The 15,691-nt window shown below is 36.4% G+C and overlaps 1 protein-coding gene across 2 annotated transcripts in view; it reads left to right on the top strand.

Annotated features, from left to right (window-relative positions):
- The window catches only part of ADCY8 (adenylate cyclase 8), a 128,318-nt gene that overhangs the window by 45,311 nt on the left and 67,316 nt on the right, over positions 1–15,691 (top strand). For both annotated transcript variants that reach the window (XM_013197352.3, XM_013197351.3), the window contains exons 3-4: positions 5,568–5,698; positions 7,702–7,813. In XM_013197352.3, the coding sequence (XP_013052806.3) occupies positions 5,568–5,698; positions 7,702–7,813 (243 nt within the window). The remainder of the gene's footprint in view (positions 1–5,567; positions 5,699–7,701; positions 7,814–15,691) is intronic.

The raw sequence follows: 15,691 nt of genomic DNA, 5'->3' as shown, positions 1-15,691 counted from the left end.
TTTAGTGGAGTACTTAGTGTTAGGTCGGAGGTTGGACTCGATGATCTTGAGGTCTCTTCCAACCTAGAGAAATCTGTGAATCTGTGAATCTCTCCCTGAAAATGCCTTCTAGGAGAGACTTGAGTAGAAATGTTGAGGACCTTTTAGTCTTTCAAGTAATACAGTACAGAAGACTATCTTTTTTTTTTTTTCAATTTTCTTCTCTGTGGTCTTTACTATTCTTTTATATACAACCTCCACTTATTTCTTGCATTGTTCTGTGCCACAGTATCAGAATCTCTGAAAAGGGAATAATAATATTTAACTAGTTTGAAGAGGAGTTAGATGGCAAGGTTCCTTATATGAAGGGAATGGTGACCCGACAAGCATATTCCGGGATAACTGAAGAGCTTTTTTAACAGTTAGATTGAAGAAAAGTGGTGTGAAAATCCTGTAAAGAAGGTACACATTCTAGACCATAAAATATTATCATCAGCTTTAAGAAAAGAAAGGATGAACTTGATCTAGACCCTAGAATCTCTCTCTCTCTGTCCAATTTTTGGAAGGCACCTCATTCAATATCCCCACCACATTGTCAGTCTAATGTTATTTAAGAGCAGATCAGAACAGCAAAGGACAATTTTGATGCCTGTACAAGAATATTCTGTCCTTCCACAGAAACATAGAAACAGAGTGGTTTGGGTTGGAAACAATCTTAAAGGTCATCTAATTTCAACCCCCCTGTCATGGGCAGGGACACCTCCCACTAAATCAGGTTGCCCAAAGCCCCATCCAGACTGGCCTTGAACACCTCCAGGGATGGGGCATCCACAGCTTCTCTGGGCAACCTGTGCCAATGCCTCACCTCTCTCTGAGTAAAGAACCTTTTCCTAATGTCTAATCTAAATCTATCCTTTTTTAGTTTAAATACATTACTCCTTGTCCTATCACTATACTCCCTGACAAAAAGTTCCTCCCCAGATTTCCTGTAGGCCCCCTTTAGATACTGGAAAGCCACTATAAGGTCTCCCCAAGGCCTTCTCTTCTCCAGGCCAAACAAACTCAACTTCCTCAGCCTCTCTTCATAGGAGAGGTGCTCCAGCCCTTTGATCATCCTCATGGCCCTCCTCTGGGCTCGTTCTGAGTTCATGTCCTTCTTATACTAGGGTCCCCAGAGCTGAATGCACTACTCTGGGTTGGGTCTCATGACAGCAGAGTAGAGACAGAGAAACACCTCCCTCAAACTGCTTGTGATGCTTCTTTTGATGCAGACCAGGATACGGTTGACTTTCTGGGCTGCAAGTGCACATTGCCAGCTCATGTTGAGCTTCTAATCAACCAATACCCCCAAGTCCTTCTCCTCAGAGCTGCTCTCAATCTATTCTCTGCCCAGCCTGTATTTGTGTTTGGATTGCCCTAACCCAGATGCAGGACCTTGCACTTGCCCTTGTTGAACCTTATGAGGTTCGCACAGGCCCACCTCTCAAGCTTGTCAAGGTCCATCTGGATGGCTTCCCTTCCTTCCATTGCATCAACTGCCCCACACAGTTTGGTGTCATCAGCAAACTTGCTGAGGGTGCACTCAATCCCACTGTCCAAGTCACGAACAAAAATGTTAAACAGCACCAGTCCCAATACTGACTCCCGACGAACACTGCTTGTTACTGATCTCCACCTGGACATTGAGCCATTGACTGTAACACTTTGAGCATGACCATCCAGACAATTCCTTACCCACGGAGTGGTCCATACATCTGATCCATGTCTCTGCAATTTAGAGATAAGGATATCATGTGGGAAAGTGTCAAATATTTTGCACAAGTCCCAGTAGATGATGTCAGTTGCTCTTCCCTTGTCCACTAATGTTGTAACCCCATCGTAGAAGGACACTGAGTTTATCAGTCATGATTTGCCCATAGTGAAGCCATGTTGACTGACACCTATCACCTCCTTATCTTCCATGTGCCTTAGGACAGTTTCCAGGAGGATCTGTTCCATGATTGTATCAGGCACAGAGGCGAGACTGACTTGCCTGTAGTTCTCCAGGTCTTCCTTTATCTTTTTTTTAAAATAGGGGTTACGTTTCCCTTCTTCCAGTCAGTGCAAACTTCACCAGACTGCCACGACTTCTCAGATATGATAGACAGTCACTTAGCAACTTCATCCACCAGTTCCCTCAGTACCCACAGATGTATCTCATCAGGTCCCATGGGCTTGTGCACCTTAAGGTTCCTTAGCTGGTCTCAAACCTGATCTCCTACATTGGGCAGTTCTTCATTCTTCTAGTCTCTGCTTTTGCTTTGTGGGATTTAGGCTAACTGAGCTTTGACTATTTCAGTATTGGATACTTGCTTGACTTGTGGCTGGATTGTCTCATAACTGTCACACACATGAATGCAGAAACCCTTATGTGTTATTTTCTTTTAGTATTTTTCCACAGCATGACAGAGGTAATACAGAATAGTGACAATGAGGTATATGTATGCTTCGAATCAGCATCCTGACAAGAGCTCTTCACATGATGCAGTATTAATAGAGGAGGACTGAAGTGGAGGCATACTAATTAACCTCTGTTTTAATGGGTCATTGCCAGATCTTACATGCAGCCAAAAACATTTAACTTACCATAATGAGTTGCATGAATTTTAGGGTATCAGATGTGCTGGGCACATTTATCTTGGCTTAGTGAACACATGTCAAGTGAACTCTCCTTTGTTTTAAATAATGTTGTCAAGCCATTGCCTGATACCCTCTTAAGTGTATACGAACAAGCAGCGTAAGTTTTTCCTGATGTGAAAAGAAACATGTTCCTCATTTTTAGCCCCACATCTGTTAAAAAGTGGCCTTTTAAAAATGTTTTGTTAACATACATTTCATAAACATTTCAATACTAAACAGGATTTCTATTTAATTCCTACAAAGATAAGGTAGATTTTTTCTTTTTCTTTTTTTTTTTTTTTTTTGTACAGTGAAAAGATTTTATGTTATTATGAAAGTATCTTCAGAGGAATTCATTGAACACTTTAATCATATGGCTCTCTGAAAGACTGATATGATTTATTCAAAGGGTGGATTTATTATATGGCCATATTGAGAAAAGTATTATAATAGTGAAGGAATAAGAGAATATATAGCCTAAATACCTTCTGTTATAGGAGGCTGAAGGACACGAAATATCAAAAATATTTCTGGTTCTTGGAAGATAATCAGCTGTTGTTCCCAAACACACTATCTTAAGAGACCATGAGATATTTGCTTGAAAGTGGAACTACCTCAGGGCCAGACATTTCTGTGAAAACTTAGGCTTGCAGGAGTGGAAAGGACCTCCTGAGGGACTGGTATGCTTCTTGTTGTCACAAGAAACATGCAGTTTTTACACATCAGAAGTGGAAGGGAAGATAGCGAAATTCACAGGTCTGAAAGGCAGAAAAAAATCAAAACAATGTAGCTGTGCTAAAATTAGTACTATCTATATGGCAACATGGGGTAATTGAGGCAATTGTCCAACCTGGGCTTTTTACCAGAATAAAAGGTGTTTGACAGAATAAAGGGTGAGCTCACTGCATGGTAGCTCACTGCCTGCTCTGTATTAGTTATCCCTAACTCTCATCATTTTTTTTCCCCCTTCCTAGAGGTAACCCTGGTTTAGTGAAGTTTTGCAGAACAGGTGGATTAAAGAATAACAGAGTCCCTGTTCTCTCATCTTATGCACTGGCATGCTATGCAGACAGGAGCCCAGAAGAAATCTGCTGTCTCTAAGGGGAACATTATGCACCTCTGCTCCAAGTGAAGCTATTAGCAATGCGTGCTTTGCCTTCTTGAGTAAAAGTACAGTCCACCTCAGCTGGGGTTACCATCTAGACAAATGAAGGTGTTTATCCACAATGTGTTATCATTGTAGCTGAGGATTATTTACTAGCTATTAAAACTACTCAGAGTGGGAATTCTTCATGCTTTTCACTACAAAATATAAAAGTTAGAATAAGTCTTGCCTCCTAAAAATGCTGGGGATGGATTCCTTCATTTATTTTATTTTGTTTTGTTTTGTTTTGTTTTGTTTATTTTATTTTATTTTATTTTATTTTATTTTATTTTATTTTATTTTATTTTATTTTATTTTATTTTATTTTATTTTATTTTATTTTATTTTATTTTATTTTATTTTATTTTATTTTATTTTATTTATTTTATTTTATTTTATTTTATTTTATTTTATTTTATTTCATTTCATTTCATTTCATTTCATTTCATTTCATTTCATTTCATTTTTTCATTTTATTTTTTTATTTTATTTTATTTTATTTTATTTTATTTCAGATGTTTCATCTACTGCTACATTTCATTCATGACATTTAATCCTGCTGACATCAAAAAGAGAATTTTCATGAATGTTTTTGTCTTTTACCCACATTGCATCTTTGAAATGAGATGTAGATTTTTAAACCACTCAAATTTTTTTTGTAAACTTTGGGGTTTTGTTTGTGATATTTGAGAATCTCCAGTAAAGATTTCCAACTCCTGAAATAGAACAGAGTTTTAGCTGTGTGATACAATCTGAAAATGGAAATGTGAAAGAGCTGTACTCTCCAGTATAAACCCAAGCTTGCACTGGGCCCTCCATGTCTTTTCGCCTTTTCCTTGTGGTCTTATATATTTTTCATACAGATCATGATGTCACACAGCAGTTCACTCAAGTCTTCATCTTTTCAATGCATTGTATCATGTGTATATATGCTCCATAACTTGCAAACACTTTCTTCCATTTCTCTTTAAACTGAATGAAGATTGCTCTGGTGAAATGTATAGGCATGGATGTATAAAACAATTCTGCCAGTGACACTGGATGCTTTTGTAGGTACTCCAGCCACTAAATGCACTGAATGCTACATAGCTGAAGGCAGCTGTTGTGGCTGTGTAGTTCTCTTTAACTATTGTAACCTGATTAACATAAAAAACATTTTATTGCTAAATCTGTCCCATAAAACATTTCCTATGTGTGCATTAGTTTATATTATCCCTGGTTTTAAGCTCTGACAATAGAATTAAACATTGCTTAAATGTTGTCCTTTTCATTAGGTGAATGGTAGTAAGGTTCCTCTAGATATGTCTTGTTCCAGATTGATCTCTAGCTTTATTAATAATTATACAGTTTATGAATGCAAAACATACAGTCTGGAATTTCTGATAAATAAGCAACAATGAGAATTTGATCCTACTTGCTTTGGAGGACATTCAAATTCCTTTGGCCTATACCTGTTAATCCAGCTACCAGTGCTAAAATGCAGTGCTTGATATGTCTGTAACTAATGTTTACTGAGAAGCTTGTAATGGACATAATGACTAGAATGGATACTTAAATAATCAACAGGTAAGCTTAAAACATTCAAGGAAAGAATTTGTGGGAAGGGTCCTTGTTCTAGACTCAGGTTATTAATGCGAATTATCACAAATTTTTAGAAGGGAGAATCACATCTGAAATTGCCAATTACCTAGCTATTCTAATAACACAGAGCTCAAACAGTTCCTGTGAAGTATTAATTCAGTATGATACTAATGGGCCTAACATTTGGGTTTCCTCTTTTTTTTAGGAACGGCTGGTACTTTCTGTCTTACCACGGTTTGTAGTTCTGGAAATGATAAATGATATGACCAATGTAGAAGATGAACATTTGCAACACCAGTTTCATAAGATCTACATTCATCGCTATGAGAATGTCAGGTGAGTGGTGGAGCCTCTCCAATATTTAAGGTCTTAGCTGCTGCTAAACGTCTCTTGTTTGAGAGTTCTTACGTTGTTTTATCCATTAATAAATTAGAAAATTAATGGACTTCTACATAATAACTAAGCAGATAAACACTTAGGTGCCTTCTCTTACTCATCAGGATGGCTGGATGCTTTTGCCCTAGTGAGACCCGTTTGAACTGAACCTTTAGAGTTGTATCATTTGTGTATTTTATTTTACTTTTTCACTTTAGTTGTGTGCTCAGGGTTACAACGAATGTGAAGCTGTGCCTGCATGTGGACACAGACTCTGTCACAACCTTCCTATTGACCCTATGGACTGAGAAATGAGAAGACTGTAAGACCCTCTCAGACATGCAGACATGTCATGTGTCTACTCTGATTAGTAAATATTTTCGTTCAGTCCTTCTTATTATCACTTTCCTAATTGCATTATCCCCCCTATTAAATTTTGCCTATCCCAAACTTAGGTTTAGGGTTAATAGTAATCCCAGAGCTGCTACTCAATAAGTACTTGCTGTACATTTACATCAGGATGATCCGCTTCCATTCTATAATTTTACAGAATCTTTGAATTAAATGTGATCCCTCACAAACAGGATATTTAGATTAGTCCATAACATTTGCCATAAATTTGTCCCAAAACACATGGGCAAGTGATTGAACTGCCATCACTGAAGGAAGTGAAAAATATGCATCCTTGGATATGATGGGATGTGATTATCTAGAAAAGCATATACTTTGCCTTTTGATGAAATACAAATATAACTTTGTCTGGAACAGTTCAATAAATACAATGTTGAACTTCTACGGAAGAGTAAATAGATTATCTGCTGCTTCTGTGGTTTTGCTGTACCTCATACATACTCTTTCATTAAATCTAGTGGAAGGTCTCAAGGACCTTTACAAAAGGTTTGCTTTGCACTAAATTAACATATCTTTCATTACCCTTTTTCATTCTCAGTAAGTGTTGCTGTAGAGGAATCAAAACAGAGAGAAGATGGACCTTCTATATGAATGGAAAAGAGTTTTAGTTAAGGATAAAAAGTCTAAACATAATTTAGAGCACAAATGCTGGTCTGTTCCTATGCATGCTGCCACAGACAAGATCTTTTCAGTTTCTCAGTATTTTTCCCTAAACGTTGAGCACGCAATACTACATGAACCAATGGGTTATCAACCCTTAAATTTAGTGTCCCATTATGTTTCTTTTGCTGTTTTGATAATGAAAACTGGAGAAATTGGTCATTTGAAAGTTGTATTTTTATCACTATCTAGGCTATTATTAATACTCATTCCTCTTTGGGTAGTTTGGTAATTTACCTTGTTTTTTTTTTTTTTTTTTTTTTCACAAATAAAAATCCCACCCAGACTGTGAGCCTTTTACTTTATCCTCATCCAATTGAGTCTTGTATGGTACATAGCTGTGCAAAGCCTGAAGATGACTATAAAAAAAACGAAATCTTTGAAATCAAAGACACTGTAAAAACCCACATATATAAACATATATAAACCCCCTCACAAAGAAACTATTAACAGACAGCTGGGTGACAAGTCTCTGTGTTTATATGGCCTTCTATACTATGGGTTCACTATGCCACAGTCTCCTCACAGATAAATGGGGACAACAGTGCTTATTAAGTCTCAACTCTGCCTTTCTGAATGATCAGAAACCCCAAAATTACATAAACCTTTTTCATTCTTGGTGGTATTTCCGTAGTCCTTTTAATATTTTTATTTGATACTCCAGAATCTCCAGAAGTGTAGAGAAAAAGTAGAATGATTTCAAAATATTTCCTTACTTGTAATTTACTTTTCAGTAATTATCTTCTCAGAACACACCTCTAATAGACACTGAATAAACACAGAGCACACAGAACACATTCAAGGCACCAGATTGTAATTTATCACATGGAGTTACCAAAGGAAATAAACTGCATTATTAATATCTCTTCTCCTTTTTTTTTTTTTTTTTTTAGCATTCTTTTTGCAGATGTTAAAGGATTCACCAACCTCTCCACGACTCTGTCGGCCCAGGAATTGGTTCGAATGCTGAATGAACTCTTTGCCAGATTTGATCGACTAGCACATGTGAGTTAAGCACAGTTTATTTGCAAAGGGGCATGGAGTCAGCTCTGTATTTGGGGACTGTGGGGAAGATACTATAACCACCATTCAGATTTTTCCCACTGGGACTTTATATAGCTACTGAGGTTGGAAGACACTGACAAATTCTATCAAAAGTGATAGCAAGTGAAATCTCAGATCAGAGCTTTGGGCTTTTGTAATTCTGGAGATTGTCTACCACAGTTTCTACAGAAGTTTTGTAGTTCTGGTCCTTACTGGATTTTATTTTTTTTTAAGACCTTATCTTTATTTTGACTTTTCTTCTTAAAACTAAAGAAGGTTAGAAGACCAATTCATTTAAATGATGCATAATCAGCCATCACAGTCATTGAAAAGGTTAGTTGCTAGCAGGTTTTACAGCCTTTTGGTTGAATTCTATCTTACTCCACAATGAAATTAATTAAACAGAGTAATGGAATTTATTATGTTAGACAAATCAGTTGCTACTTAATTTGTACTACATAATAGAAAAAAGCTAAGTGCAAAGCACAGAAATACAAGCACACTATAACCCATGCTCAACTTTGCTAGGCCTGTATTTTCTTTTCTTTCTTTTAAAGTTTATTTGGTCAAAGACTGGTTTTGTTGCCACTATCTTTAGGTGTCAACATGTGAGTTGGCTAACTAATCTGCTACTGTAGCCAGTGAAGGTCTAGTCCTTGCACTTTCTCTCCTGATCTGTGAATTTGATTTTCTCTCCTACATGTCTTTTAGTAGACTAATCCAATTGTTTAGAGCAATCCTCTAAGGGGCAGAAGGCACAGGGAAGAATCAGTGTGGAAGCTAAATGGATTTGGCAACAGTGGTTAAAGTGATCTAACCATTACTAATAAGATTTATTTAAAAAAAATAAAAATAAAAATAAAAATAAAAATAAAAATAAAAATAAAAATAAAAATAAAAATAAAAATAAAAATAAAAATAAAAATAAAAAATAACAATAACAATAAAAATAACAATAACAATAAAAATAACAATAAAAATAAAAATGAAGGCTTTTGGTTATGTTCCTTGGTTGTGGTTTCTCTGGATGTCACGTACCTGTCTGGTGTCCTGAAAATAGAGATTCCTAACAACCTCAGAGAGGAAGAGAAAATCTGACACAGCTCTGCATGGCTTTTGGCCTTCGTGTCCTAAATGTGGAGCTCTGCACTGTATAGAAAGTCAAGATGTCTTACTCAGGGTTCTGGACACTCATGAATGGGTTATCTGCCTAAAATAAAGGTGCCTAAATCTTGCAGTGGGCTTAACATATGCCTTTGGAAAATTTTGGAAGTGGACATGGACTGATCTGTGACATGAATTTTAAGTACGTGTGATTTACATGAACCTAAATTTTGCTCTGTTGATGTTATATGAATCTTTCAAACCAGAGGTTTGTCAGAGGTGTTTCTTTCAGAAAAAAAAAAAAAATCCCCATTTTTTCATCTGATGGTCTCAGAAGATAGAGAAATTCTCATGTGTCTTGGGAATCTATTCCATTGCCTTAACACTCTCGCTGCTAATTCGGTATGCCTGGCTTCTCATTTGATTTTTCCAGATCTGAATTACATCCATTGATTCTTGCTATGGCCTACTTTTCCTAGACAAAAGAGCCATCTTATAGCCTCTGATTTTCTCCAGGAATACATCTGTGTCCTTTGATCAAGTCACATTTCAGGTTTCTTTTTGAAAAAAGAAACAGACCAAGCTCATTGTGAGTCTTTTTTTCCTCTGTAAAATTTATTCCTTCAAATGATTCTTGTAGCTGTTTTTCTGGGTTGCCATTATTTTTTTTTTCAGAATCTCTTTTAAAGCATAGTGACCAGCACTGAAAGCTATTTTCCTGGACCAGCTTCCACACAGATCATCACCTTTCCTCCTATTCTCTCTTTCCTTGATCATTGTCCAAAGATCATAAGTTTTTGGATATACCGTGACCACAGTATTTTACTGAAAATTATTCTTTTATTTTTTAAGGTCTTGCTGTCTTGTTATAACACATATACCTGCATGGTGCTTGATTATTTCACCAGTCTTATTTCTCCTGTAAATATTATTAGCAATGGTTTCATACTTCTCTATAAATCTTTGACAGCCCTTTTGGAAAGAGATCCTTTCAAAAACTTGCTTGAAGGATCTTCCCCTAATGAAGATTATACATTAGCACTTAGATTTCAGATCTTTCACTTAAATAGTTCTTAATCAGCTCAAGTAGAGTCATCATAACCCTTAATAGCCACTGTTACTCAAACTCTTGTTTTGCTTAGAATTACCATCAAAGCAAAGAGGTCAATTGCAGAAAGCTTGAGGAAGTTTCTTTGGATTTTGAGGAAAATCCTTACAAATCTTTATTACTTCCAAATAAAAATCATATTCTATAATCTCATATAAAGGATTGTTTGACCTGTTATATATTCTTATATAAATCATATATTATTAAAAAAGACACTATTTCACAGCTTACTGGGCAATGTAGTTTAGCTTAGTTTCTTGTTTCTTATTCAGCCTTTGTTTTTCTTCTGCAATGCAGAAGCAATGAGAGGCCTGATTTATTTATTATTTTTTTTAAAATCTTCAGCTGGTTGCATCAAGTAGTATGACATATGCTTATGAACATAATTAATAACAAATTCCATAATATCTGTATCATTACCACAGAACACTTTAAATCAAAATTAGAACTCAGTTCAATATTTCTTAGAAGAAATGTAATGTTGTGTTATATACAGCTACTTCCCCCTTCTAATTGCTCTATGATATTTGTGAAAGATTTATAGTTATTAAAGATGAAAGAGGCAGTTGGAAAAGAAGAAAACCAAGTTGGCATAAAACAAAGATGAAGAAAAGGTTTCTCTGTATATCCGTCTACTGTGAGGTCTAAACAGAAACTTAATTAATATTAATGTTTTACTTAGGCAGAAATTCTGGTGAGAGAATGGAAATAAGTTGACATTCAGCAAGATACTTTAAGCCTAAAAAAGATCCAGCTTTTATGAAATGATACTTATTTCTGACATTTGTTTTTCCTCTGCCTTCTATGCAGTGCTAGATGTCAGCAAACACTATGATTTAAATAGTTTGTCATATTTATTAATATATCTACACTATGAGTAGATTCGGTTTCAGATATGGCAGAGGAAAGAGTAAAACCCTAAAGAGAGGACACTTTTGTAAGTTTTGTCACAATAGCAGCTGAGATGTAGTCCAATGTCATTAAGATATAAAGGTAAAATCAAGACACAACATTTTAATTTAGACACATGCACATGCTGCTAGATAAATACAGAGAGGGGTGGTCTTTTTCTATAACACTGGTTGAATTCTGTCTTGGGAGACTTCAGACAACCTGCTAAAAAGTTCACCACAAGGGAATTATTGGTCTTGCTTGTGAATAGAGTTTCCTGGGCTGGAAAACCACCTAACTAGTGAGATCTTCAGGCAAGAATGCATCGCATAACCCCTGTACATGACCTCACCACAAAGAGGGAAGAGTGGAGGGCATTAAAGGCTCCTTTGTCTCCTCAATAAAGACACTCTTGTTGCAGTGTTTTACTTTTCCTTGACACATTTTACTTCTGAGGTAGCAGTGCTTTGTTCTTTTGTGAAATGATCTTCAAGCATGTAACTCTCAGAACTCCCTAGAGTTCCTAAACAAAACTGTCTGTTTAAACGTATGGAGCAGTAAATAAAGGTGTGAATCTCCATTCTTATATGTTTCGGGTACTGTATTAAGAAACAAAGTTAACTGGATTGTGAGCATACATATTTGATATTTAATTAGTTATAAGGACATTATACAAATTTATTGTAACAGGGAGAAGTGAATATTCTTTTTGCAGTACTTAAGGTTTTTTCCCTCCTCACCAATGTCAATAATTAATTGTCTAATACCAGTGAATAAACAACACTACTAAACAATCTTCTTACTAAAGTTATAGTATTTCAGATGCTAAAGAGTCCAGTGAATCATCAAAGGTTCTAGGCAGCCAAATAAAGCAGTAGTCCATAAGATAGTTTTAGAAATGCTTGTCACCATAATTAATCTACAGGTATTTTATGAAAAAGTCAGATGAAAATGACTGATTAAAGAAATAAATCACTGTGGAAGTGGTTGAAATTTTAGGAATAGAATCGCTTAAGTCCAAACAAAAAAAAAAAAAAAAAAAAAAACTTTGTTGACTAAATTGAGATTTGGATAAAATTCTGGATTTACAAGCGTACTATTGAGAAATGTCCACCTTGCCCTTTATGTATCTGCAGTCTTAGAAATTCCTAAGAGGCACAGGCTATGCTCATTTCCATGCGGAACTGCATAGAATCCCAGAATTGTTGAGTTTGGAAGGAACCTCTGGAGCTCATCTGGTCCAATCCCCCTGCTTAACGAAAGACACCTCGAGATGATTGCCCAGGACCATGTCCAAGCAGCTTTTGAAGATCTCCAAGGACGGACACTCCACAACCTCTCTGGGCAGCCCATTCAAGCACTCAATCACTCCCATAGTAGAGAAGTGCTTCCTGATGTTCAGACGGAACATCCTGTGTTCCAGTTTATGCCCATTGCCTCATGAGATTCAGTGGGCTCTGCCTTTGCAGGAAAGAAACACACCTTGAATCGTTGTAACAGGAGTGTCTGTACTTAAAAACAGTCATGGCACCACCTACTAATCAACACTGGTTAGGAAGAGTGGTTGCTCACCAAATACAGAAGTCACAGCCGTATCTTCCACAGCATGGCAAGGGACAGATGCATAGATATATCAGAAAACTAATGCAGGAATGTTCTTTAGTTCCTTCCATGGAACAAGAGACCCCAAAACCATATTTTCTGTCAGCCTACAGAATTCCTAACCACCCAGCCATAGGTTAGTCTGCAAAAGAAGTCATTCTTTATATGATCTGTTAAACGGGTGTCCAGTGTAAAAATATTTAAGTATTCCCTGGTGTAGTTGGAGGATACAAGATGGTGCATTGTCATGTATTTTCCTTCACTTATATAAAAAAATAGAAACAGTCCTGGCAGCCATGACCCAAAACCTGATCCTCCTTTCTGCCTGAATCACCAGACTAGAGAATTTCCTTCCATCTGGCTTTGTCAAGGTCCCAGCTCTGTTTTCAAAAGTGGCAGAGCTGCAATAAGAGAAACCTGGATGGACTTCTTTCTCGAGCCCACTCAAACCAGCCTGCTGATTAAGAGTTTTGGCCTAGGCCCCATTCATGCTGAGAAAGGCCTTTTATCTGGGTATCCTGTACCTTTGGCAAACATTTCAGGAGTTGAGCTGTTGCATACAAAGGCCAAGTCCCTGCTTCCTCCTTCTCTGTCACTTTTAAAAGATATACATGTATAATCTCTTTGTTCTACAGTTCAGCCTCAATAATTTCTCAACCACAGTGTTCAAATTTTATCTTGAAATTAGAAAAATTGGTAATGTGGATTTTCTTATGGGCTGTTAAGTAGCCTATTCCCTTGAAAAGTAGGTGAAGTGATTAATTCACCACAGGCAGATTTAAAAATGTGGTGTAACATACAAAACACTTCCACCCCCACCCCCCCTCAGAAATTTAGCTGAAGGAAACAAGAAATATTAATGAAGTTTCTGTCAGCTTTGTTCAGTAACTTGATATTTGAGTAACTCATTTCTTCAGTTCCACTTTATGACAGTTTACTTTGTTCCCTTTCCAGTCACTAAGGGTGTATTTAATAAGCTTAAACATAAATCATTCAAATGCATTAGGTAGTTATCTATGAAAGAGCTGCATATTTTCTTTTGCACTGAATTAAGTTGATTTGGAAAAAAAAAAAAAAAATCTTATCAATTACCTCTGAATCCATCTAGAATTACTATTACTTATATCTGAGTGTTTGAGCCCGTTCAACATCCCCAGGCAAAAATTCTACTGATTTCAAATTATCTTGGCAGAATCAGGCCCCTTAATTTTTCACTTTTATCAAATGAGAGGCTACAAATAAGGAGGAAAAAAGCCTCTATTTGTGACATGCTTTGAAATTAATTGATACCATCAGCAAATAGCACTACTGACTGATTTTGGGGAAGGGTGCAAGATGATGGATACTGGTGTGAATGTCTGTACAATATCATCTGTCATGTACATGCCCAAGGAGAACTTCTGAAATTACTCGTGAGAAGGTGAAGGGGAGTAGAATAAAATAAAGAAAAGATCATGACAGCCTAAAAGTAGTATAAGAATTTAACACTGCTATGTAACAACTGCTGCATCAAAATTCTTGTATATCCATTTTCTCTTATTTAAGTCATTTACTCATTTTGCAGTTACTTCATACTTTTTTAGATTTTTCATCCATTTTTATTTAATGGTAACAGACAACTATTTGATAATGTCACAGTGAGATGTTGTTAGGAATTGGGTTTGAGCGAGCTTTAAAGTGTGAGGAAAGGTGATCCTTAATGCTGCTGCTATCATTTTCTACCACTAAAAAGCAGGTAGGCACAAACAAAACTATCTCCTATTTATCACTGCAGCATGGCTAGTCAAAGGACACACATTACCCATAAATCTAGCCTTAATATACTAATTCAACCAGACTGGCAAAGCATCTAACTAAACTGTAGGTGTGATTCAGCTACAGAGTTATCAGAGGAGATCTCAGAAGACCACACAGTTCTCCACTGCCAAAGCAGATACTATCAGTCCTCTGTCCTTCCTTGCAGTTGTTGAACTATCTTTCACTAACTAAAACATTTCCAGTGATAAAAAATCCACGGTTTACTTACAAAATAGGTATGGGGAATATAAAATATAAAGGGAAATATAAAAAGGGTAAGGACAATATAACCATACTGTAACTCATTTATCAGTCAGAACAGTTCAACTAACAAGACAAATTAGGAAGACAAGGAGTCATTTAAATATTCCTTGTGGATTCTGTTGCCAATAGAGACACCCTGCATGGTTCTTGCACCAATGCAGAAAGACATATGTCTTGTGTCATGTCTGTTAGTGTTGTGTGGGTGCCTCACATACCCAGGGGTCATTCCAATGCGCCATAAGCTTATGTGCAGACAACTGAATTAAAGCCCAGCTGACTGCTTTAGCTGTGAGCAGAATCACTATAGGTTTAATTGAATGCATTGCCTGTCTCCCTTTTGACTGTAATGGCAGCCTTGGCTGCTGGCTGACATATGGACACCTATATATAGTCATCTCAGTTTGGATATCTCACTCCTGTAAATTACTTCTTCCTGAGCTTTGGCAAATGACTGTAGAGATGACATATCAAGGCAAAAAAAAAAAAAAAAAAAAAAAGTACACATTCATGTGCAGCTGAAATGATTTCCCGTGTCACATGCACTCACATTTACATACATCAAACCCTCATTAGCAGGTCTTGTTCATTAAGATTCTTCTTTCTTATTTTTATCAAAATCACACCTTTTGTAGTGGTCTGTCTTGTTCTGGTTTTCAGTAAATGAGGAGACATAGCCATGACAGAGGTCTCATTTGACTTTAATAGAATCAGTGCTTCAACCAGTTTAAATGAGACATTATGATCCAAACATATGGGCATTTTTCCTGCTGCATACTGAGTTTTCTAACTGTGGAATTAGATGCTCACTTAATAGGTGAGTCCTATGTCTTCAGATAGGAAGGTACCACAGAATCTATGGTACTACTTGAGTAGTAACTAACAGGTACTACTTGAGTCATATCTTTCTTTTTTTCCTGAAAATTGAATATTTTCCCATTTATTTCTAATTATACTATAGAATCATCAGTTGTAATCTATGTGTAGTGGGTCTGAATGTTGTTGAGGTGCTGCCTTTTGTTTTACTGCACTTCAATCAAATTAATATAATGTTATAAATGCTTTTTCTACATTGT

The sequence above is a fragment of the Anser cygnoides genome, chromosome 2 (genome assembly GCF_040182565.1).
Source record: "Anser cygnoides isolate HZ-2024a breed goose chromosome 2, Taihu_goose_T2T_genome, whole genome shotgun sequence".
NCBI classification, from domain to species: domain Eukaryota; kingdom Metazoa; phylum Chordata; class Aves; order Anseriformes; family Anatidae; genus Anser; species Anser cygnoides.
The sequence above is the reverse complement of the archived record's forward strand: the minus strand, read 5'-3'. Positions and strand labels throughout refer to the sequence as shown.